This window comes from Corythoichthys intestinalis, chromosome 11 (genome assembly GCF_030265065.1).
Source record: "Corythoichthys intestinalis isolate RoL2023-P3 chromosome 11, ASM3026506v1, whole genome shotgun sequence".
NCBI lineage: Eukaryota > Metazoa > Chordata > Actinopteri > Syngnathiformes > Syngnathidae > Corythoichthys > Corythoichthys intestinalis.
Window position 1 is genome coordinate 13,632,453 of NC_080405.1, and position 27,042 is coordinate 13,659,494.

General features: G+C 40.0%; 1 protein-coding gene across 4 annotated transcripts in view; it reads right to left on the reverse strand.

Moving 5' to 3' along the window:
- Window positions 1-27,042, reverse strand: part of LOC130923955 (storkhead-box protein 2-like) — a 76,378-nt gene that overhangs the window by 43,008 nt on the left and 6,328 nt on the right. The window contains exons 1-2 of one of the 4 annotated variants that reach the window (XM_057850145.1): window positions 19,366-21,029; window positions 19,050-19,267 (exon numbers count right to left, since the gene is read on the reverse strand). The exons of 2 other annotated variants lie outside the window; for them this stretch is intronic. In XM_057850145.1, coding sequence (XP_057706128.1) covers window positions 19,050-19,257 — 208 coding nt within the window. In that variant the 5' untranslated portion in view covers window positions 19,258-19,267; window positions 19,366-21,029. Of the gene's footprint in view, window positions 1-7,442; window positions 7,627-19,049; window positions 19,268-19,365; window positions 21,030-27,042 lie in introns of those variants that run through there. One more of the 4 variants, XM_057850146.1, reaches the window with a different exon arrangement.

Sequence of the window (27,042 nt, forward strand, 5' to 3'; positions counted from 1 at the left end):
GCACATCCATGCCATTGACAGCCTTGTACGTCTTTGCCAATGACGGCCAGGTACAGTGTATCACAAAAGTGAGTACAACCCTTGCATTTCTGCAGATATTTAAGTATATCTTTTCATGGAACAACACTGACAAAATTACACTTTGACACAATGAAAAGTAGTCTGTGTGAAGCTCTTATAATAGAGTTCATTTATTTTCCCTTCAAAATAACTCAAAATATAGCCATTAATATCTAAACCCCTGAGTACACCACATGGGAACTACATACATCCCTAAATGTCCAAATTGAGTACTGCTCGTCATTTTCCCTCCAAAATGTCATGCGACTTGTTACAGGAGTGCTGTCAGCATTGCTGCAGAGATTGAAGAGTTGGGGGTTCAGACTGTTAGTGCTCAGACCATACGCAGCACTCTACATCAAATTGGTGTGCATGGATGTCACCCCAGGAGGAAGCCTCTTTTGAAGACAGTACACAAGAAAGTCCCCAAACAGTTTGCTGAAGACATGTCAACAAAGCACATGGATTGCTGGAACCATGTCCTATGGTGTGATGAGACTGCCGGGCTTTCTTGTTTATAGTCTTCAGAAGAGGCTTTCTCCTGGGGTGACAGCCATGCACATCAATTTGATGTAGAGTGTGGTGTATGGTCAGAGCACTAACAGGCTGACCCCCCCACCTCTTCAATCTCTGCAGTAATGCTGACAGCCCTCCTGTAACGAGTCGCACGACATTTTGGAGGGAAAATGACAAGCAGTACTCAATTTGGACATTTAGGGATCTACGTATCTATTAAGGAATGTACTCCTTTTTGTTGCCAGGTGTTTAGATAGTAATGGCTATATTTTGAGTTATTTTGAGGGGAAAATAAATTAACTATTACATAAGCTGCACACAGACTACTTTTCATTGTGTCAAAGTGTCATTTTGTCAATGTTGTCCCATGAAAAGATATACTTAAATATCTGCAGAAATGCGAGGGGTGTACTCACTTTTGTGATACACTGTATGTAAATTCCAATGACGGCCATGTATGTGGATTCTATTGATGCCAATGTAAAGGGGTTTGACAAAATAATGGAAACACCCAACATTTTTGCATCATAATCATGGAACATAATTGTTAAAGAATCTCGTATGGCCAGCACAATCCCCAGACCTCAACATTATTGAGCATTTATGGCCAGTTTTAGAGATTCAATTAAGATGTTGATTTCCACCGCCATTGTCTCGAAAAGAGTTGGAGTGTATTCTAATTGAAGAATGGCTTAAAATTCCTTTGGAAACAATTCACACGTTGTATGAGTCAATATCTTGGCGAATACACCATATTAAATTGGTTTTTGTTGATTTTTAAGGTGGTTCCATTATTTTGTCTAACCCCTGTACTTGGATTACATTGAAGGGCCATGTACATCCATGCCATTGACCACAATCTACATCATTGCTTTGACAGCCGTGTACGTCCATGCAATCGACTGCCATATACAGTATGTCAATTCTATTGATGCCAACGTACTTGGATTCCATTGACTCATATGTAAGTTGATGCCATTGATGGACAGTTACATCAAAATATCAACAGAAAATGACTGATATCTGCAGGAAGTCACCCTGAAATACCCCCAAATCAATAGGAAGTGAACTGATATCAACACGAAGTGATCCTAAAATGTTCCCAAATCAAAAGAAAGTGACCTGATATCAACAGGACGTGACCCTGAAATCAGCAGGACGTGACCCCAAGGGGTTTACCAGCGGAAGCAAAGCTCACATTGCAATTACTCCAGAAATTTTCTAGTTAATATCGATATTAGTTACGTGTTTAATGATGGGTGCAAATGTAAAAAAATATTTAGCACGGTTACTTCTAACCAAGAATGCCCTAATATTTTTAATAATACAAATAAAAAGTAATTAAATTGTTTAGTAAGTAATAATTTCTCTGCTTTTTTCTCTGTTGGTACCAGTTCCTACACTAGCACAAGGTACTTCGTGAAAGTACCGTACCAAATTCTGAATTTTTTGATTCAGCAGTGAGGTTATTCACTAACAGAAAAAAAAACCATGACTCTTTGTTAGCATTCTGAACTGGAGCTATTGCTCAAGTGTGTTAAGCCCAATGTTAGACTAAAACCTGAGACAGCACACTTAAACGTTACCACTTTACAACAGTCTTTTGAAGCAATGTACGTTTTTCAGACAACAAGAAAGTCGTAATATTTGGCCATACAGAGGACCTGAGCACAAACAAGATGCGTGTTAAAGTGATGAGTTTTTTGGGCTTTGTTTTAACCACAGGTTCTATAAGTCGTGTATAGGTTCAAGGTGAAACACAATTTCACATTGCTGTTTGTGAGTAAAATTTGGATATTGCTCCTTAAACAAGGCACATTGAATCGAAAACTGTGAGGAATTCATGTGTTACAATGCACTTATTTCTGACGGATATGCGATAACGATCTCGTTTAGATCTGATTTGCAGGGTAGGTGACATGATGAGAAAAAACAAAAGTGATGTCATTTTGGGCTATAAGCGCAAAGAAGGCAGATCTCCGCTCGCTCGGGGTGCTCCTATTGTTCTTGATGTTTTCTGTAAAATACAATCAGGAATGTGTATGACATCTGTAGACCTACAAAATGAAAAATATGCAATCTGCTTTCATGTTTATTCACTTTTGTGATCTCCTGGATAACCTACTGTATATACAGATTACAATAGCAACTGGATGCCAGCAGTTGGTGTATCATATGTATCAGGTCGAAAACTGAATGTGGAGGTTCGAGATCTCAACAACCTTTCGCCTTACTGCCAAATTTTTCCTTTCATAAAAATATAGTGTTAATTCTTACAGTGGAACTGCTGTAAACTTCACAATCTGGCCCTTCAAGGATATACAGTGCCTTGCAAAAGTATTTGGCCACCTTGAATCTTGCAACCTTTCGCCACATTTCAGGCTTCAAACATAAAGATATGAAATTTAATTTTTTTGTCAAGAATCAACAACAAGTGGGACACAATCGTGAAGTGGAACAACATTTATTGGATAATTTAAACTTTTTTAACAAATAAAAAACTGAAAAGTGGGGCGTGCAATATTATTCGGCCCCTTTACTTTCAGTGCAGCAAACTCACTCCAGAAGTTCAGTGAGGATCTCTGAATGTTCCAATGTTGTCCTAAATGACCGATGATGATAAATAGAATCCTACTGTGTGTAATCAAGTCTCCGTATAAATGCACCTGCTCTGTGATAGTCTCAGGGTTCTGTTTAAAGTGCAGAGAGTATTATGAAAACCAAGGAACACACCAGGCAGGTCCGAGATACTGTTGTGGAGAAGTTTAAAGCCGGATTTGGATACAAAAAGATTTCCCAAGCTTTAAACATCTCAAGGAGCACTGTGCAAGCCATCATATTGAAATGGAAGGAGCATCAGACCACTGCAAATCTACCAAGACCCGGCCGTCCTTCCAAACGTCTTCTCAAACAAGGAGAAAACTGATCAGAGATGCAGCCAAGAGGCCCATGATCACTCTGGATGAACTGCAGAGATCTACAGCTGAGGTGGGAGAGTCTGTCCAGAGGACAACAATCAGTCGTACACTGCACAAATCTGGCCTTTATGGAAGAGTGGCAAGAAGAAAGCCATTTCTCAAAGATATCAATAAAAAGTCTCGTTTAAAGTTTGCCACAAGCCACCTGGGAGACACACCAAACATGTGGAAGAAGGTGCTCTGGTCAAATGAAGCCAAAATTGAACTTTTTGGCCACAATGCAAAACGATATGTTTGGCGTAAAAGCAACACAGCTCATCACCCTGAACACACCATCCCCACTGTCAAACATGGTGGTGGCAGCATCATGGTTTGGGCCTGCTTTTCTTCAGCAGGGACAGGGAAGATGGTTAAAATTGACGGGAAGATGGATGCAGCCAAATACAGGAACATTCTGGAAGAAAACCTGTTGGTATCTGCACAAGACCTGAGACTGGGACGGAGATTTATCTTCCAACAGGACAATGATCCAAAGCATAAAGCCAAATCTACAATGGAATGGTTAAAAAATAAACGTATCCATTTGTTAGAATGGCCAAGTCAAAGTCCAGACCTGAATCCAATCGAGAATCTGTGGAAAGAGCTGAAGAATGCTGTTCACAAACACTCTCCATCCAACCTCACTGAGCTCGAGCTGTTTTGCAAGGAAGAATGGGCAAGAATGTCAGTCTCTCGATGTGCAAAACTGATAGAAACATACCCCAAGCGACTTGCAGCTGTAATTGGAGCAAAAGGTGGCGCTACAAAGTATTAACGCAAGGGGGCCGAATAATATTGCACGCCCCACTTTTCAGTTTTTTATTTGTTAAAAAAGTTTAAATTATCCAATAAATTTTGTTCCACTTCACGATTGTGTCCCACTTGTTGTTGATTCTTGACAAAAAACAAAAATTTTATATCTTTATGTTTGAAGCCTGAAATGTGGCGAAAGGTTGCAAGGTTCAAGGCGGCCGAATACTTTTGCAAGGCACTGTATGATAAAATAATTGTGGCTCTGTAGATAAGGAATAGAGGTGGGAATCTTTGGGCACCTAACGATTCGATTATGATTACGATTCAGACTCCGATTCGATTATAAATCGATTATTAATGCCCCCCCCCCGCCATTTAAAAAAATAAATAAATTTGTATATTTGTTCCAAAATTGTTCAAAAATCCTCTCAGGCTAAATAAACCAAACTACTATTTTAGTATCAAGTTACCAGTTAAAAACAGTAAATAAAATACTCAAGTCCCCATTCTGTATCAGCAGCTTTAAACTACATTCAATTAATTCAATGTTGTGAATCAACCGTTAAAGTTGTTAAAATTGCGCCCGTCATTCAATAATTTCCCTCATGTCTACTTTCGACATGTAAAAGGTTTAAAACTGTTTAATCATTTAAAGATAGATTCAAGTCAAGATTTTGCCAATTTAGGGGTATTTTAGATAAAAAGTAATTAGGTTCTCTATAACAGAGCCTTCTAGAGAAGTCTACTGCTTTAAGATGGCGCCTATTACTAGCGCGGGAAAGTCTGTCATTTCACATCTAGTCTAGATATATGTGATATCTACCATAGCCGTATGTTGCGGTATGTTTGTAGCAACTACCAACTGGGCGCTGTTTGTAGCGGCTGACGGCCGCAGTCAGGTATTATTGTGTCATATAATGCTCAGTTTCTCCCAGAAAATGTTTGCAATTACAAATGCTTTGGTAGTAATATCTTCATTTATTTTGCTTGCAATGAAACAAACACGAGAACGAAAAAAATATATACAGTATTATCATTTTAGATAAAACTCCAAAAATGGGCTACAAAAAAAAAAAAAAAATGATGAGAAATTTCAACGAAGGATTGTGCGGATGGTGGATAAAGAACCTCGACTAACATCCAAACAAGTTCAAGCTGTCCTGCAGTCCGAGGGTACAACAGTGTCAACCCGTACTATCCGTCGGCGTCTGGATGAAAAGGGACTCTATGATAGAATACCCAGGAAGACCCCACTTCTGACCCGAGAGACATAAAAAAGCCTGGCTGGAGAATGCCAAAATTTACCTGAGAAATCCAAAAAGGTGAAGCTCTAAACTCTATGTTGAGGCCTTTTGGGGAAAAGGCATCATCAAAAAGGCATAGAGTTTACAGGGAAGGGAACGAGGCCTTCAAAGAAAATAACACGGTCCCCACAGTCAAACATGGTGGAGGTTCGCTATGTCTTGGGATTGCTTTGCTACCTCTGGCACTGGACTGCTTGACTGTGTGCATGGCATTATGAAGTCTAAAGACTACCAACAAATTTTGCAGCATAATGTATGGCCCAGTGTGAGTAAGCTGGGTCTCCCTCAGAGGTCATGGGTCTTCCAACAGGACAATGACCCAAAACACACTTCAAAAAGCACTAGAAAATGGTTCGAGAGAAAGCACTGGAGACTTCTAAAGTGGTCAGCAATGAGTCCAGACCTGAATCCCATAGAACACCTGTGAAGAGATCTGAAAATGGCAGTTTGGAGAAGGCGCCCTTCAAATCTCAGAGACCTGGAGCAGTTGGCCAAAGAAGCAGAGCACTGGAAGGAACTCATTGATGCATACCGGAAGCGGTTGTTCGCTGTTATTTCGTCTAAAAGTTGTGCTACCAAGTATTACTGTAGGCTGAGGGTGCCAATACTTTTGTCTGGCCCATATTTGGAGTTTTGTTTAAAATGATTATGATTTTTTTTTTCATTCTATTTTGTGTTTTTTCATTGCAAGCCAAATACATGAAGATATTACTACCAAAGCATTTGTAAGTGCAATCATTTTCTGGGAGAAATTGAGCATTATCTGACAGAATTAGAGGGGTGCCAACACTTTTGGCCAGTTCTGTTCATACAATTTATACCGTTACCCTGCTTTGAATTTTCACAAGACCAGTGCTGCCTCATACCATCACATCATTGTACCTCTTTTTACAGATGAAAAAAATGGGTAGCCCATTCTACTGAAGACAGAGAGCATCCTAAGAACACCAAATAGTTCAACCGCAGTTGTTTAAAAAGTTGACAGTTGTGTGAAATTTGTTTTCCCTGGAATTTTTTTAATTAGCCATTCACTGTGTCATCCAGTCACATCAATAACTCATTGGGTGCCATTGATGGGGATAGGTATCCAATTATTTTAAAATGATAGCCATCCAATCCATTTGAACTGGGAGAGGCTGGCAGCGAATCAAGGCTGTCAACCCTCCTAGTCCGAATGGATTGGACTTCTATCGACTTAAATGTTCGTGAGTTAAAACTACTGAGCTGCAGAAAAAGAAGAGCCATTTTTGCCTTGCAGCTGTTAGCTTGCAGCCCTGCATTCTCCATTTTTACTACGGTGTCCCAAAAAAAAAAAAAAGTCTGAGAGCGAGAGAGAGAAATAGCGCTTGTGAGGGTTATAATAGAAAATAAGACATGTAGGGAGATGTGAAGAGAGGAAAGCTGTCTAGTAGAAACGAGGGCAATTCTGTGAGTCAAAGTGGTGAGAATAAAGAGCGATAAAAGCAGGATGGGGGCGCATTGATCGTCCATGTCTCTCTCACTGCAGTGGTAGTAAACAATCAGCCGGCCTCCTTTGTCCACACCACTAAACCACACCCCCTCCTTTTGTCATGCTCTCCCTCCCTCCACCTCTCTCCCCATTCATTTATATCATTACCCATCTTGCAATTTGTCCTACTTTTTTCCCCAACATGTAATTCATGTCTGTATGGGAATCTATCCTTCTGTCACTCATATTTTCCTTTCTCCGTCTCACTCGCTCTGCACAGCTGTGATGCTAAGCTATGTTCACAATGCTAACTAGCAGCTGCTGCTAAGATGCTAGCCAAAAATGAAACAGTGCAACACAAAAAAAAACACATTGCGATAACACCAGGAGGCAGAAACATACCTTGGTTAATCGTGTTCCACCTTACGTCAAAAACAGATTTAAAAGCAGTTGCCTCTTATGGTAGTAGAGCTCTCACACATACACACACACACTGCCTCATGCCCCTCTGTCACACAGGCAAATACACACTCGCTCCTCCCCCGCCCCTAGAAAACACACAGGCTTGTTACGTCCTCCGCTGTTCTCACAGGCACACACTCGTCCCCTCCCCTATTTTCCCACACACACACAAATGAACACTCAGTCAAGGGCTACCCACAATCCACTGCGCCACACAAAGACAAGGGGGTGTGACCAATCACATACTGCCTCAGTCTGCAACTGCGCCCCCCCCTCTCAATGTGTAATGCTCACTGACATACAAGCTAGTGGGCGGGCTGCTGAGAAGGTTGCCATGACAATGCATCCCAAGTTGCTCTTTCTTGCCATCGCTCATATGTTCACACATGCAGTCACACACGCACATTAAGTATTTTCCCTTTTTAGAACTCTGAAACGTGCTCTGATGTGGTGTGAGCAAAAGCTCTGTAAAAGCCAGTGTTGCAGTACTGCAGCTGGGTTCTGGTGTGACCCAATTTGAGCACTATGCCTACTGGATGTAGGTGTCCTACATACAAATACACCAAATTTTTATGGGGCTTCGAAACAGTTGCATAATAAATGGTTCATTTATGAATATTAACAGCTTTACTCCTCAATCTCAAGGCTGGTCCGTTATTTGGCATAAGTAGTGGAAAAAAAAACATCCAAAAACAAATTAGACAAAGGTAACCCTATGTTTCCTTTGTTCACTAAGCCTACCTACTTGAGGGACACTTCAAACTCTTGGGAATTCGTGCAACATCTGCAAAATTTTAATTGTGATCTGAGGCATTTGAGGTTTCAGAATACCTCGGGTGGCTCTTCAGTAATTACAGTGGGGCAAATAAGTATTTAGTCAACCACTAACCGTGCAAGTTCTCCCACTTGAAAATATTAGAGAGGTCTGTAATTGTCAACATAGGTAAACCTCAACCATGAAAGATAGATGTGGGAAAAAAAACAGAAATTGACATTGTTTGATTTTTAAAGAATTTATTTGCAAATCATGGTTGAAAATAAGTATTTGGTCAATACAAAAAGTTCATCTCAATACTTTGTTATGGACCCTTTGTTGGCAATATCGGAGGCCAAACGTTTTCTGTAACTCTTCAAAAGCTTTTCACACACTGTTGCTGGTATTTTGGTCCATTCCTCCATGCAGATCTCCTCTAGAGCAGTGATGTTTTGGGGCTGTCATTGGGGAACACGGACTTTCAACTCCGTCCACAGATTTTCTATGGGGTTGAGATCTGAAGATTGGCTAGGCCACTCCAGGACCTTGAAATGCTTCTTACGAAGCCACTCCTTTGTTGCCCTGGATGTGTGTTTGGGATCATTGTCATGCTGAAAGACCCAGCCACGTCTCATCTTCAATGCCCTTGCTGATGGAAGGAGATTTTCACTCAAAATCTCTTGATACATGAACCCATTCATTCTTTCCTTGACACAGATCAGTCATTCTGGTCCCTTTGCAGAAAAGCAGCCCCAAAGCATGATGTTTCCACCCCCATGCTTCACAGTGGGTATGGTGTTCTTCCGATGCAATTCAGTATTCTTTCTCCTCCAAACACGAGAACCTGTGTTTCTACCAAAAAGTTCTATTTTGGTTTCATCTGCCCATAACACATTCTCCCAGTCCTCTTCTGGATCATCCAAATGCTCTCTAGCGAACCGCAGACGGGCGTGGATGTGTACTTTCTTCAGCAGGGGGACACGTCTGGCAGTGCAGGATTTGAGTCACCGAGAGGACATTGTGTTACTGATAGTAGCCTTTGTTACTGTGGTCCCAGCTCTCTGTAGGTCATTCACCAGGTCCCCCCGTGTAGTTCTGGGATTTTTGCTCACCGTTCTTGTTATCATTTTGACGCCACGGGATGAGATCTTGCATGAAGCCCCAGATCGAGGGAGATTATCAGTGGTCTTGTATGTCTTCCATTTTCTAATAATTTCTCCCACAGTTGATTTCTTTACACCAAGCTTTTTACCTATTGCAGATTTAGTCTTCCCAGCCTGGTGCAGGTCTACAGTTTTATCTCTGGTGTCCTTCGACAGCTCTTTGGTCTTGGCCATAGTGGAGTTTGGAGTGTGACTGACTGAAGTTGTGGACAGGTGTTTTTTATACCGATAATGACTTAAAACAGGTGCCATTAATACAGGTAACGAGTGGAGCCTCGTTAGACTTCGTTAGAAGAAGTTAGACCTCTTTGACAGACAGAAATCTTGCTTGTTTGTAGGTGACCAAATACTTATTTTCCCACTCTTATTTGGAAATAAATTCTTTAAAAATCAAACAATGTGATTTTCTTTTTTTTTTCCACATACTGTCTCTCATGGTTGAGGTTTACGCATGTTGACAATTACAGGCCTCTCTAATCTTTTCAAGTAGGAGAACTTGCACAATTGGTGGTTGACTAAATACTTATTTGCCCCACTGTAGGTAATTCATTAATTGTTATTTTCTTAATTCTTCCATATGGCCACCTTGCTCCAGCAGTGTATGACGTGCGACCGCATTTGGATTGGATCCGCAGCACACGTTTAGCGGCTGCCATTCATTTTGGCAGGTCATCCAAGATCATGTATGTAGCTAGCTCCTGGAACTCAACTGTGTCTAGGATTAAACAACATTTTTAGAGTGATCATGACAGACCCCATCTGCTTGGATATAAAAAGTGCATTAAAAATAAAAAATAATATAATTTTCCCATTAGATCAACACTACCAAGTAGAGGTGTGCGAAATTTCCGATTCTTAGATTATTCGCGATTCGGCCGTGGAAGTTTCGAAAACGATTCACAAATATCCAAATTCAGATTTTTGAAATATGTCAAGTAAAGCGGAACACAGAGACAACACAAAGACGCATTGTCATTACCTGGGTAATGACAATGCTCAACTCACGGCTCTGGCTCAACTCATGCCACTAGATACGAAAAAAAAAAAAAAACCTGATTCTGCCGACAGCCGCTGCAAACTACGCCCACATAATGCTACGGTAAATATCACATGTATAAAGCACTAGATGCGAACTAACAGACTCGGTGGCGTTAGCAGCACATGTATAGAAAACTAGATGCAAAATGACAGACTTGCCGGCGGTAGTAAACAGCCGCCATCTTAAAGCAGTAGACTTCCCTGGAAGGCTGATGTAGCGAACCTTTGGAGCGAACCTAATTAACTTTTTATCTAATATACTCCTAAATCGGCAAAATCTCAAATTGAATCCATCTTTAAAACAGTTTTAAAACTTTCACATGTCGTAAGTAGACAGAAGGGAAATTAGAATTGAGTTTTGAGAATTTTATTTACTGTTTTGAACTGTTAACTTGATACTGTAATAGTCTTTTATTTAGGCCTGAGAGAATTTTTGTATAATTTTTGTAATTAATGTACGAAACATTAAAACCAGCTGATAGCTGGGGGGGGAGGGGCATCAAAAATCGATTTATAAGCGAATCGTAGCCCCTGAATCGTAATCGAATTGTTAGGTGCCCAAAGATTTCCCACCTCTACTACCAAGCATGCTTGGAATCTCAGAAACTCACTAGATCAGGCCCGATTAGGCTAAGCTGGCCACCCTCCATCCGCCCGCCCCCCCTCCCTCCCCGGGCTGGCTGGGTTGGCGCCCATGCGGCATCTCTGCTCGTTTGCATGGCTGTCGCATGTTTAGTGGGGCTCGCGCGCGGCTGGATGTGATTGGCGCGCTCGGTGGGGGGTCCTGGTACCGGGATTGACGATGGGGCGGCATAGGGTCGGTTGCCAACGGGCTTACACTCACAAAGGATTCACATGATTACTAGTTTCTAGATCCTAGAGCTGATTTGTGTACACTCCACCCCTCCAAATCACTTAGCTTATAGGCTCCCCCACCCCTCTCCTCTCTTTCCCTGGTCAACAGCCCCCCCACATGGTGTCAACCGGAACTACATCTAGCTGACGATAGCACCAACATATTCATAGTTAGTGTAAGCGTTCACTGTATTTCTTGTTGTTGTGTTCCTTTTCGTTCTTTTCTTGTGTTTCTTTTCTTCTGTTCCCCGATAACCCCTTCCTGTTTGCTGCTTTGTCATAATAAACGAGGTATGTTGAATGATCACAATGGGAGTATGTCATACTCTCAATGTGAAACATTAAAACTGTTCAGACCAACCGGACACTTTAAAAAAAGATAGGCCCGATTGGTCTCCCTGCATGGTTGTGATCTGCCAGGCATCCTCCCCCTCAACTTGTTTTAGATACGTTTAGTAATTTAGTTTTTCTATCTGGCTTATACTTGCCCTTTAATGCCCTATCATGTTTTGTCTGAATTTGGTTTTAATGGCAGTTGGCTATAATGTATTTTCTTTGTTTACTTTAAGTGTCATGGTGCGCTGGGAGAGATCGGTAATCAGCTCCTAGCCTAAAGCTTTGCACTCACACTGGGAGAGCACCAGATTTTTGCTGTTCATATCCTGTTGCTTGTTTGCACTTTTTGTCCCAAATAGAATAAGTTAGGTGCCCTGCCTTCCATGGTTCAGCAGTCAGTCACATTGCAGAAGGGTATATCCTGCTTATTGGTCGAGTTGGGTTTTCCCTACATAGGCTTGATTAGTACAGGTCAACCAAGTATATTGACAGCCCCACTGGAAAAATAAAAAAATTTAAAAAAATTACACCCGCCTCTGGTACCCCCGCATCCATCATGAAGATAAGCGACACAGAAGATGAATTAATAAATGACTGAACTTGTAATAATGCATCTCCAACCCTTGAGTAAGGCAGTGATTGCACTACACACCTCAGCCCTGTCAAGAAACCTGTAACTTTATTTAAGATTTTTTAAAAATATTTAATATCGTTAAATATTTGTGAAGTTTTATGATGGGATGTCAGTTGCAACAAAGCTTCAGCATTGAATATTTGTGAAAAGAATAGAGTTATTTAGAAATGTGTGCGTAAAAGGAGGGGAAAGTCAGAGCACAGTATAGAGCTTATCTGCTCTTGTTTGTCGCTGGACAATACATGCTATTGTTACATCCTTAAGACTGCGCATACATGCACAAGTCAGCTGTTTAATACTTACAATCCAGATAAACCAACTGCCAATAACCAAACTAAACCACACTGCCATTAGATTTAGTCAGATTTCAGAGTCAATGTTTATTAAATTATTGACAGCCATTGTCAAGTTGTCAATTCTCACAAAATAGGACAAGTTTCAAGATTAGTTAGACACTGTTCAAATATAGGATTAGATCAAGTGAATGTATGTAAATCTGGAGGGACTAAGAGCTAACAATCTCAGGATACATAGAATTTCTCCTGCAGTGAGCTGCCAGTCCTCATACCCAGTCTTCACAATTCAGCCATTCAGGGGTTACCATGAGACCAATGAAAGCTCTGTGAGTATGCTTATTCTTTTGTGAATTCATTAAAATGATAATAGTGCATACAAAAACTACTAAAAATGACTGCCCCATCATTCAAACCTAAGAAAATTGTATTATTAAATGTTGTCCCAAATGAAGATACATCAATTGTTTTTCCCTCCTTACACACTAAATACAAAAACTAACAATGAATTTGATTACCAGTCATTTAGATCACAGAATTAAGGGTGAGACTGAACTGCATGCTTTGAGGAACTTCATGAAGTAAAAGATGCTCTTATTTTAAAAAGCTACGTTTTATTTAGATCTATATACGATATATTTCTTTCTTTCATGAAGATAGGGTGGATTCTGACACAAACTATATCATGTGTTAACTTCAGCTTTATCGTTTCCAACTTTCCGCCTGGTGAAATGCTCAATTTGCACACATTGCAAGTCTTCATTACACTGTCTCCACTTTCCACATTAATACGGTATATTTCCATACTGCAGACATTATCACAGTTGGATGACCACAAGAATGTCAGAGTGGTGATTTTGATCATATTTTTTGGTTTTGTGACACCTCTAAAATCTAAACAGTAGTTTCATTCTAAAAAGCAGTACAAACAACAGCTGGTAATAATCACGTAATCAGAGATAGAGACGGACGCCATGAAAGATGTTGTGCTGTTTCTATGGCGACAGATTCCATGACCACCAAATTATGGCTGTGCAATTAATAGATATTAATCAAAAACAACTTTTAAAACTTCTGAGGTTAAGGTGCCATGTCAGGTTTATTATTCTTTCTCCCCTATTCTTATTCTCTTTCTACTCCATCCCATTAAAATGAACTAATTCATAAAATTCTACAGAAAGCAGCCCTCAACCTAGCATGTGGGAAATCAAGCACACTCTCAATGCTTCTGTAATTTGGTCCACAGAACAAGTTAATGAGCACTGTCAATCAACAGATTAGTTCCCAGCCTATTTGAATTGATCAATATTCCACTAAAACAACAGACGACGGGGCGAAAAGTTCAATGGAATGGGGAGAAGCACTGACAACATTGCACTTTTTGCATTATGAAAAGGAGATCATGAGGCTATTCCAAAAATGACAAAACTCCACCGGAAAACAAGCCTTAAGTCAATACTGCGACTAAATCCAGCAATATAAAGTAGGTGTCAATTTTTGAGCAAACAACTGAAACGTGGCGTAGTGTATGAGGATTAGCCAATGTTGTTTTCAACAATGGCTAATCAATCAGCCAATGTTGTTTTCCACAATGGCTAATCAATCAGCCAATGTTGTTTTCAACAATGGCTAATCAATCAGCCATTGGTTCTATTGTGATTTAACCACACTTGCTTGATTTAGTGACAAATCAGCCAAAACACACAAACCTTGACACACCCTAAAAACTAATTTCATTTCAATGTAACTTTATTGCGACCAACACTTTACAAGCCAGAAAACACAATACTGGATAGTAGGGAGGTGCCATCTTAGGTACCCTACGATTCGATTCCCATTCAGGGTGCTACGATTCGATTATTGAACGATGATCACGGTATTGACGATGATCATGGTTATCACAATTATCACGAGTATCGATGCATCATCGATACTCGTGATAATTGTAGCCAAACAAATTTATGGCCATTATTCATTAATGATTCAAAAATTCAAGGGGCTCTTCATATGGTTCCCTTTGGCATGGGTCTTTCACAGATATATTGAAAATTCACCCACACTTTGGACATCTTGCTTCTAGGCCAGAGAAATGCCCACTCGCCGTACTTTTTGCTTGCCTCATCACAGCTTCCGGTTTCGGCAATGTTATTTAGATGTAAAGCACTCTGGATTGAAACTGAAACCACAATTTTGGTAATTTTGTTGGCCACAAAATTTCACCCATGGAATTTTCAGTGCATCTTCAGCTTTAATTTAAAAGTTGGCAGCATGTTACCATTACGCCGTCAATAATTGTCAACCAGACAATTGTCTGACTACAGACAATGCAAGACAGAATACTGATTTGAACAATGCAAGAACAGCAGTGTCATCATGTCCACTATTACCTGATTGACGTGAAGCCTGTTGTTGCAGAATATTGACCAGTTGTGTTTTTGTAAGGATTTTACTGATTTTTAGATGTAAAGCTAGTAACAGGGCATGGTTCATGTGAGATACTTGTAAATTCCCACTCTTTCGGGACTAAAACTACGTCTTGGGTTCAGTTCCCCTGAATTATATCCTACCAATGCTAGTTAGAACATATTGAAATGCCCCTACAAGTTCTCAAAAATAAACGTTGCAGCAAGTGTAGCTATGAATTTATTGAACATACAATAAGAAAACAAAGACCTCCATTCACGAGCTACCGATGACCACATTTCATGCTGTTATTCAAAATGCAGACTTGTTAGCCACTTAACCGCAAGCCAACCCTACTTTTTACTTCACTGATGCCTACGCCAATTCAGACACATTGAAAGCTACGTATGTACACTCAAAGGTCATAGATATGGTAACACATGAACATTTCTACCCCAAAGTAACAAAAATACAGTGGAATATCTACTTACGAACGCCTCTAAAACCTTAATTTTTCAGGTTACGACACGCCTCAAGGAAAATATTGCCTCGTTACAAAAGAAATTTCAGAATGGAAAGGCAAAAATGCAGTTTGGGCTGCTACTCACAGCTCCTACAGTTTACTGAACTTAACATACTTATAGCTGTTCGGCCATTGGCTATTGCATAGCATCTTCCTGGGATCCAATTGGCTAAGAGGGACCTCCTTTGTATGTGTACACTGCTGGCCAAAAATACTGGCACCCCTCTAATTCTGTCAGATAATGCTCAATTTCTCCCAGAAAATGATTGCAATTACAAATGTTTTGGTATTAATATCTTCATTTATTTTGTTTGCAATTAAAAATCAAAAAAGAGAATGAAAAAAAAAAAAAAAATTAAATCATTATCATTTTACACAAAACTCAAAAAATGGGCCGAACAAAAGTATTGGCACCCTCAGCCCAATACTTGGTAGCACAACTTTTCGTAAAAAAATAACTGCGAACAACCGCTTCCGGTATGCATAAATGTTCTGCTGGAATTTTAGACCATTCTTCTTTGGCCAACTGCTCCAGGTCTCTGAGATTTGAAGGCTGCCTTCTCCAAACTGCCATTTTCAGATCTCTCCACAGGTGTTCTATGGGATTCAGATCTGGACTCATTGCTGGCCACTTTAGAAGTGCTTTTTCTCAAACCATTTTCTAGTGCTTTTTGAAGTGTGTTTTGGGTCATTGTCCTGCTGGAAGACCCATGACCTCTGAGGGAGACCCAGCTTTCCCACACTGGGCCCTACATTATGCTGCAAAATTTGTTGGTAGTCTTCAGACTTCATAATGCCATGCATACGGTCAAGCGGTCCAGTGCCAGAGGTAGCAAAGCAACCCCAAAACATCAGGGAACCTCCGCCATGTTTGACTGTCGGGACCGTGTTTTTTTCTTTGAAGGCATAGTTTTTTTCCTGTATATTCTATGTTGATGCCTTTTCCCCAAAAAAGCTTTACTTTTGTCTCATCTGACCAGAGAACATTCTTCCAAAACGTTTTTGGCTTTCTCAGGTAAGTTTTGGCAAACTCCAGCCTGGCTTTTTTATGTCTCTGGGTCAGAAGTGGGGTCTTCCTGTGTTTTTAATTGCAATCATTTTCTAGGAGAAATTGAGCATTATCTGACAGAATTGCAGGGTTGCCAATACTTTTGGCCAGCACTGTATGTGTGTCCTCTTCATTCGCCCCTCAGGTGTTCCGACAGCGTTACGTGAGTGTATTAATGTTTATTCTTTATTCTTTGTCTTTTACATTATGCAACTCTCATGTTATGTTTATTGTGCAATAATTTAAACAATTTGTTACATTTTGTGATGCATTTTTTATGCTTTATGAAAGATTTATGTCTGAATTTTGGGGGGCGTGAAACACTTTATGGCATTTACACGGAACACGTATCTCTACTTACGGTATTTTCAGTTTATGAAACTACTTTCAGAACCAATTAATTTCATAAACTGAGGTAACACTGTACATCACATCACTTATGGTTAGGGATGGGAATCGAAATCCGATTCCAATTCGGAACCGGTTCCTAGTGTTTCGAGGCCTCGACATCACAATGAAAAAGCCTTAACGATCCCTTTAATGAGTCCTGAAGACGCATATTGCGTCGTGACTGTCTTGTTGTCCAAACACATCAAACTAGCATGGCGCCAAGAACCACCCGCTCCAAAGTTTGGCTACACCTCACCAGGAAAGAGGGTGAAAATGAAAGGTTACGATGGTTTAGCACGAGCATTGTAGCCGTAAACATAACAATGACAACACGTAGGTTCAAACGCTCGAAAGTGTGTCTTCACTTCACGAGGAAAAATTACAACAAAACGACTTGCAATCATTGCAAGGTGGAGATAAATGCATCGGGAGGGAAGGTGGAGATAACTGCATCGGGAGGGAATAGACTGCACTGTCCTCACCGAGACAGCTATACAGCTAGCTAAACTTCGAAATGACGATACAGAAGACGTTGGTATAATTTGCTGACTTTATTCAACCATCACTTGAAGAGTGAAACTAAAAATAGAAATGAAACAAATTAATTTCGTCCCCAATAACAAACAGCTTTGCATCAACGTAAATCAGCGATGATTAGCTGCTAATTCAGTAATAGCAAAACAGTTAGCATGCGTTCGCTAGCATTAGCACATCGTTCAAACCACTACACAACTGGATTTAAGTGTCCGATCGCGAGTGGAAACACAACAACAACACAAAAGATGATACATACAGGCGTTGCCTCTGTAGATATTTTACAAGTATTAACAAAGAACGTAGGGTAGTAGCATTGCTTCCGTCTCTCACTAACTCGCTCACTCGCTTGGATGTGGCATTTCTTCTTCGCGTGTAAGAGCGCTCTTCTTCACGTGAGCGCGTTCTTCTTCGCGTGAGGAAGCGCAAGGGCGCCCCCACTTGAGCGTGAAAGCGCCATAAAAACTAAAAGGCATGCATTTCAATATACTGGTAAATAATACTTTAACAGGGGTCCCCAAACTACGGCCCGCCCCGACATTTGGTCCGGCCCCCTGAACAATACCAGAGAGCATTTTGAATTTTTTTTTTTTTCTCTCAATAGCGTCAATTATTTTCTGGCCTTTTTCTGTGAAGAACTCAGAGAGGGTTATTTGGTTATTATCTATTTGATTAATACTGTTATTATTATTATTATTATTATATTATTCTTTTTATTATATTTACTTTTGTTCCGTGAAATATCCAGAAAGGGTTATTTGATTGTGGCATTCTGAAAAACAATAATTTTTTACATTTAGGCACTCCTGCAATCGTCACACTTTTTCTGTTACAAACCCTCATCAGAGAAGGGAAAAGTTATGCGGCCTTCACTGAAAAAAGTTTGGGGACCCCTGCAAGTTTAACACATATTGCTAACGGCAGACCAACAACCTATATGCCAATATATACCAATATTTTTTTTATTTCTATTAGAAAAATGTTTCAGTAAAATGTTACATTCTTGTGCATTTGCCACTTATTGCCACAGTTAATATTGAGGCTTTGGGCCTCTTTTGACCTTGTTGTGAGTTTTTAAGGTTGTGACTTCTGATTAAACAAACTCAATGCCAATCAAAACGTTTGTTCTTCTTTTTCCCCAAATTAGAATCGATAAGAGAATCGATAAAGAATCGAATCGTTAAGCAATATCGATAATGGAATCGGAATCGTAAAAATCCTATCAATTCCCATCCCTACTTATGGTGTAAGGAAATATTTGAATATCAATGGGATATGCACGCAGTCATTTTAACCAAAGCTGCAAGTACAAGTAAATACTACATCCACCAAATGGAACCAACCACAATCACTATAATGCATCAGAAGTGCTGGATTGTAACCATGGCAACAGTGACCATCGGTGATGGAGCCGTATAGTGTTCTCTTAAAGTTCCTGGTCTTTTCTTGCGTTATTCATTTTTAATAGCAAATTAATAGCTAATTCAAAAATAATGACAGTCCACGACTTTTTAGAAGTTCCGTCAAGCAAAAAATATACTCTGCGGTGACTTGTGTATGTAACTGTGTGGTGTACCTGTGTAAAAGTAAGCAGGTGGACTCTGACACACATACTGTGCAGGATAGTGGTTCTTCTTTCTGTGTTTGCGGATTCTGTAGTCCTTCTCACTGTGAGAGCGTCGACTCTTGTGAGGCTCTGCACAGGCTGTTGTTGACAGTAAGCGCTCTGACAGTTCAGAGCTGGGCCATGCCCGCCTCAGTGTGCTGCTGTGTGTCTTCTTCATTTTCACCACACTGGGTGGTGAAAAACAAACAGGTGGTAATTTTATTGACAAGGTTGAGTCAAAACAACCAAGCTGAAGATTGGGGCCAGATAAAAGACTCAAGGCTACCTGTCTGCAGGTTATCACGTGAATTCCATTCTGTAGGACTAGTAGTTCAAGTCAATTAATGAAAATCAAACCAGCACAAAAAAACAAAAACATTCATGGTAATATTGCTGTTGGCTTGCCAAATTAAACATCAGATTTGAGTTAGAAAGGAATGCAGCAGTGAGTACATTTAAAGTCTTGGTGCTTCTTCTCGGGTCACAAAAAATGTATGTTAGCAAAGCAGGTCATTGAGCAGCAAATGTATCCACTGACGAAAATAGTGCAGAGAGGGGAAAGTCATCTTTAGATTCAAGCAATGTAATCCCAAGATGTAGGAAGAAGTCTAGGGGACAAAGCTTGTATGGGTCAAACAAAATCCTATGGGAAGGAGAGCTGTTGTATCACAAAAACAGCCTGTGCATCCAAGCGAAGAAGGGAAGGCGGGAGGGCGCGCTAATACAAAAGAAAGCAAGTGGAGGGAGGATAGTGAACAACAAAACATCCATGGGAAAAAAAAATGATACGCTCCTCTCTTCAACAAAAATCCATCCACGTTGTTCTAGTAATCCACTGGCAAATTTGGTAAAGAATGCTGTCGTATCTGACATCATGACATTTTAAGTAAAGGATGATGGATGTGTTGTAGACCAAACAAAATCTGTAGAATAAAATCATTAACAAATATGAGGTAAATCCCGAATAGAGCGAAAACTGTCTTCTCTTTGTCTTCTTCCCTTCACCTCGCTCTTCAGTTCTCTCTCGCTTTCTCTCTTCGCCTGTGTTCAATGTTGCTTGAGAGGAGGGGCAGGCAAGGGGCAGAGAGAGGGGGGCAGAATTCTTGTGAGCCCACCCCTTTATTTTCCCTATTGCAAAACTGGGTGCTGCTGGCCATTCATAGAAAACACACACATTCGAAAACTGAATTGATGATTCCGAATGTGTGTGAGTGAGTGTGTCTGAAGTCTTATTGGTTGGAATCCAGATTTCCACGAGCCGGCCAATCAGCACAAGACTCTTCGTGTGACTTTTTAGTTAGCTGCATATTGACCAAATGCTGCAACTCACACAGCAACACAGGCAATGGGCAGTTTTTTCCTGTTGTCGTATTATTGTAAGCAGCTGTACTGCTTTGCCTTTGCAAAAATATTTGTGTCAGTCAGTCAAGGTTGTCCACTACTCATGTAAGATCTTAGGTATGTTTGAGGACATGGGCTATGATTAGAAAGAAGCCACTTGTGCCAAATTAGATGATGCGGAACAAAAGCAATTGATGACAAATATTGCAAGCAGCTAACGATAATCTGATGATGTCCTGGGCCTGGACAATTTTAGTATCGAGATAGCATTCTTAAAAAAATTACATCAATTTCGGTGATCGGAGTTTCAGATAGAAAGAAATCCTGCAAAAAGAGTTGGATATTTGTGGTTTTCAAGCCCGTTGAAGTCAACTATAAAACTAAATGAAGATTAGGGATGCCCCGATCGCATATTTTTGCACCTGAGTCCTAGTCACCTGATCTTGAAAATCTGCCAATACAGTCCCAATCCCATACCGAAAAAAGTGATTTGAAAAAAGAAAATAAAAAGCAAAAAAAAAATATATAAATTATATTTAAAAAATAATATTGCAATACACTAGTATATTGCCAAGGCGCCACACTTACTTTTTGTATTGGTTGCATTGGTACGGCTAACTTTTTCATTGAAGTGCACCAGCAGAAAATGTAGGCGCACCCACATTTTTCATTGTATCACCTTTAACACCATACTTTTAATCACTCTTCGTGACCTTCATATAATTCAGTCATCTTCTGAACCGCTTGTCCTCATGGGGGTCGCGGTGGTGCTGGAGCCTATCACAGCCTACTCCAGGCAGAAGGCGGGATACACCCTGAACAGGTTGCCAGCCAGCCGTAGGGCACATAGAGACACACAACCATTCACGCACACATTCAACCTACGGACATTTTGGAGTGTTCAATAAGCATACTATGCACGTTTTTTGGGGATGTGGCAGGAAACCGCAGAAAACCCACGCAGGCACAAGAAGAACACGCAAACTCCACACAGGAAGGCCAGAGCAGGGATTGAACCCACGATCCCAGAACTGTGAGGTCGACAGGCTAAACCACCGTGCCGCCTTCATAATGTGGATTATTTTTTTAAACTAGAATAACATAAAAATGTCTTTAATATGATTAACACATTAGTGCCTTTGTTCGTAGAACTACTGAGACTTCCATCGCCAGATCAAAGCTAGAAACCTGTCAATCATCGTTAACTAAGTACCAAATGCCAGCTGGTGAGAGGCTGTGCGAGCATGAAGCATAAAAACATAACTAGACTTTTTAAATTAAAACCCCAATCCTTTTCACCAGATTCCGATCCTCTGAAAAATGGCGCAATTGGCCGGGACATCCCTAAGACAAAAAAAGAAAACTGCATGAAGTACGCTTGGCAAACCTGTTATCTTAATGTCATCATACAATGGAAGATGTTGTTTATGCACTTTAACAAAAATTAGCATCACATTTGGGTATTAAAATAATCACTAGTATTTACACAAATGCCTTGGAACATTCATAGAACACAAGTTCTGTAACAACACTCACAAGCATACAGTACATCTCTTCGTATGCTGCCAAAAGCAATTTATATCAACAAAGCCATATCAGGACTTCCACTATCTTCTACAACTGTATGCTACTGTTGGTGCTTCTCTACGAAGTGCCATTGCCTCCCAGTAGCCAAGGTGCACGCACAATCAGGGTCAAAAAAGACGAATGAATGCTTTATTTTGGACATATGCCTGAAGAAAGAAAATAAGAAAAATAAAATAAACAAAAAGCAATTAAAAGTCACACAAAACCAATGAGACATTTAAGACAACAACAACAGTAGTCAATACAATATTGATAATAATAGTAACAGAATTTACTCAACACTGAGTACGATAAAGCATTTTGTTTTTAACCTACCCCCTTTTCTATTTCTCAACTATCAGCCCGTCATATTCCTAGTCCCATGTGAACAAAAAAAGAAAGTAATAATAATAATAATACATAAGATGAAAAATAACCTCAAAATAAAAGTTAATTAGCCTATAATGGATTTGTGAAAAAAAAACCTATAGTTCAAACCCTTCCTCTTCCCTATATTCTGTAAAAAACATGTGTTTATACTGCTTCCTAAACTGGGTCATGCTTGGACATTGCATGACACCCCCCCCCCTTAGCCTCACTCTACAAACAGAAACACAAAAACTTTTCAATATTGTGCATACCCGCTGATGCTGTGAGTGAAGCTCCCCCCCTCAAACAATAATGCCCTTGTCTGTAAAAACGAAACAAAGCGTAAACGAATGGCCCCATTTTATGTCCATTATGCTCCATTTTATTATAAATGGGGGGCTGCGTAACGTCATCACTCAAAATTAATATCTCAACATCTCAAAAACGATAGCAGCACAAACAAAAATTTATATAGCACAAACGAAGCATAAACCTTTGACACCATTTTTAATCAAAATGGGGGGATAGTTGACTTCAGATTGACCTATAAAAAATTATAAATATCTTAAAAATGATAGCAGCACAAACAAAACTTTTTACAGCACAAACATAGTACAAACGATTGACATCATTTTTATATAAATTTGCATCTGATGGGGGGCCAACTTCACGGAGATTGAGCTGACCTGTTGGAAATGAACCAAGACTGAGTTTTAATGTTCTGGATTTTTTTTTTTTTTTTTTTTTATTTGAATGATCCTAATAGCCAGCATTATGAACTATTTTAACGGCTCTTTTCTTGAATATGGAAGCGAATTTGTTGTACTTTACTTTTACTTAAAGCAACACTAGGTAACTTTCAACCTTTAATAAAAGATTCTCATAACATTTCTGATAATATGTCGACTGACAATTAGTTGAATTAAACCGCTTTTATATCTTGAGGGGGTCTGAATCGCTTTTACCGGCACTATTTAACTTTGAGGAGGGTGGCAGGAACCCTGCCACACACAAAAAAAAACTACAAATGTACTGACTGCTTTACAGCATAGGCCTACGTCACTCCTCACTTTCGTCATTCATCAAAAAGACACAAGTCGAGGCGAACGCTTTCGCCCGAATTGTGCAGAGATGGCAGAGCAACAAAAGAGACAAAATGTTTTGTCTGAGGAGGACAAAAAAGGATGGCTACCAGGATACACAGAATTAGAGCTGGGAATCTTTGGGCACCTAACGATTCGATTACGATTCAGAGGCTCCGATTCGATTATAAAACGATTATTGATGCACCCCCCTCCTTATTTTTTCTCTCTCTTTTTTTTTTTAATGTTTTGTACATTAGTTCCAAAATTGTTCAACAATACTCTCAGGCTAAACCACACTACTATTTCAGTATCAAGTTAACATATAGCAGTAAACAAATATACAAAAATAACATTAAATAAAATACGCAAGTCCCCATTCTGTATCAGCAGCTTTAAACTACATTCAATTAATTTAATGTTGTGAATCAACCGTTAAATTTGTTAAAATTGCTCCCGTTATTCCATAATTTCCCTTTTGTCTACTTTCGACATGTGAAATTTTAAAACTATTTTAAAGATAGATTCAAGTCAATATTTTACCAATTTAGGAGTATTTTAGATAAAAAGTTAATTAGGTTTGCTTGGAAGGTTCGCTACAACAGCCTTGCAGGGAAGTGTACTGCTTTAAGATGGCGGCCATTGATAACGCCCGCATCTACCTTTTTGTAGATGTGCTGCTAACACTAGTCCTATATAAATGATATCCACCGTAACATTATATGGATGTACTTTGAAGCAGCTTTTCGGCAGCAGTCAGGTATGTTGTTGTGCTTTTTTATCTCGTTGCATGAGTTGAGCTAGAGCCGTGAGTTGAGCATGTAATGAGAAGCATGATGTTTAACTACTCTCGCTCCGTTCCGTCCCGAAGACCGCGCGGCGCGCTGAGTGTTGTGTACTTCCGCTTTACTTGGCATATTTCAATAATCGGAATTTGGATGTTTGTGAATCGTTCTCGAATCTTCCACGGCCGAATCGCGAATAATCTAAGAATCGGAAATTTTGCACACCTCTACACAGAATATGGCCCTGCTTTCATTCGCTGCCCCATACGCGCCCCACCCCAACCTAACTCATCAAGGCTGATGAGTTCAGGTGGGTTGGGGCGGGGGGTGAGTTGAGACCTTAAGAATAGACCTTATTACTATTCATCCTTCAGACAACCGCTGAAAACAGAAATGTTGTTTAATTCATCTGCAGGCGATTGGGAGATTTTTGATTGATGATTTTACGACACTGTGTGTGTGTGTGCTGGTCCTCATGGAATACGCAGTTTTCCTTAAGGCAGAACACTACCGCTTTTGTCCACCGGTGTCACTAAAATCGGCCAAAACTGAAAAGTTACCAAGTGTTGCTTCAAGTTTAATGATAATTTGTTAATATCAAACCATGTTTTTAGTTTACAAACACATTATTCCTGCCCTGAAGCTACAGTTTATGGGGGCCAAAGCAGCAACCGCTCATTGGTTAACCTCGAAAGTGATGCTTCTAGACCAAGGAAAAGGCATAACATACTTGTCTGGTAGACCAGACTCACCTGTTCCAGCGATTGAGTCTGGCGACCGTCCGGCATCAAATTGAGGGCGGAGCAAGCCACAGCAAACGGACAGCAGAGTGGACCAATCAGCGACGGGCAGACGTGACGTTGTTAAAGCAACACGTAATTAGCGTGAGCGGAGAATGGAGAAGTTTATTCAACATGGCTAGCGCGAGCCATGTTGACTGTTGTCAATGACTTTTTTCTACGTGTTTTTGGTAATTTAAAACTGGGTGTACCACGGATTGGAACATATTCTCAGCTCTCCCGTTCGCCATATGTGTTGTTGTAGAGCCGGCTTTCGGCGCGCAAGAGTGACGCAAATAAACGAATCTGATTGGATGATCTATTTTGTACCTTGCTCGAGAGGCCATTAATGGGCTGGGTCCCAGACTATTTCTCACAGTGTTTGAAAAATACAGGGAGAATAGTCTGGCTGTGCCAGGCAAATAACGTACTGCATGACTTAGTCCTAAACGTTTCCTCTGACGCACCTCAAATTTGGCACGACAATCTCACGACCTGATTCGTTAACTGTGATTAAAATCTTGGGTTTTCACCAAACTCTGTGATTGAGGATGAGCATCAAATTATGCATTCTAAATTTCATTTGCCAAAACAGAAGATATTAGTAACTTCCAAAAATAATCCCAAACTTGAGAGTTAAAATAAGAGTCAGTTTGAAGACTCAATTACAATATTCTGTTCTACATACAGTGCTATGAAAAAGTATTTGAACCTTTTGGAATTTCTCACATTTCTGCATAAAATCGTCATCAAATATGATTTGATCTTTGTCAAAATCACACAGATGAAAAAACACTGTCTGCCTTTACTAAAACCACCCAAAACTTTTTTATGGGTTGTCATATTTTAATGAGGATATTATGCAAGCAATGACAGTATTTTGTGCCCCCCCCCCCCTTTTGGCAGCAATAACTTCAGTCAGACGCTTCCTGTAGCTGCAGATCAGTCTGGCACATCGATCAGGACTAATGTTGGCCCATTTTTCTCGACTAAACTGCTGTAGTTTAGTCAGATTCCTGGGATGGCTGGCATGAATCACTGTCACTGCAACAGCATCTCAATGGGGTTAAAGTCTGGACTTTGGGCCACTCAAGAACGTGTATTTTGTTCTTCTGAAACCATTCTGAAGTTGATTTACTTCTGTGTTTTGGATCACTGTCTTGTTGCAGCATCCATCCTCTTTTTAGCTTCAACTGTCTAACAGACGGCCTCAGGTTTTCCAGCAAAACATACTGACAAACTTTTAAATTCATTCTTCCATTAATGATTGAGAGGTTTCCAGGCCCTAAGGTAGCAAAACAGCCCCAAATCATGATGCTCCCTCCACCATGCTTCAAGGTGGGAATGAGATGTTAATGTTGGTGAGCTGTTCCATTTTTCCTTCACACATGACATTGTGTGTTACCCCCAAACAATTCAACTTGGTTTCATCAGTCCACAACATATTTTGCCAACACGTCTGTACAGTATTGTGGCCTTGTGTGACTGAGTACCACAACCTCCTGCGTTGTTGCATTAGCAAGCTGGAGAGGGCAGTAAAACTGCTTTTTGAAAGAAGTTAAACATGAGATGCCTAGTCTCTGTCCTTGCAGACTAAAATAGGATGTACAAATACCAAGCTCAGATGACTGTCCATCCATCCATTTTTTATGATGCTTGATAAGGTTGCAGGTGAGCAGAAGCCAATCCCAAATGACTTTGGATTTCATTTGTAAATTGTACAATTGTACATTTAGAAAAAAAACTGTAGTAATAAGATCGCTCATGCATCTAGGAGACACTCCACTTCATTCGTAGTGCAAATGATACATGTCGACAAATATATACATAATCCTCCAAATCCCACATCGTCAATAAATTTCAACCAAAATTTCTAGAATTTACATATCAACATTTCAGTCTAGTTGCAAGATATCCTCTTCCCTGCAACAAAAAAGCACACTGAGCTGAAAAGCTGGACTCAAACCTGACTTTTTGAACAGTTTAAAATTTCTGATTTAAGATTTCCATATTTGAAGAACATTTAATCACATGATACGGA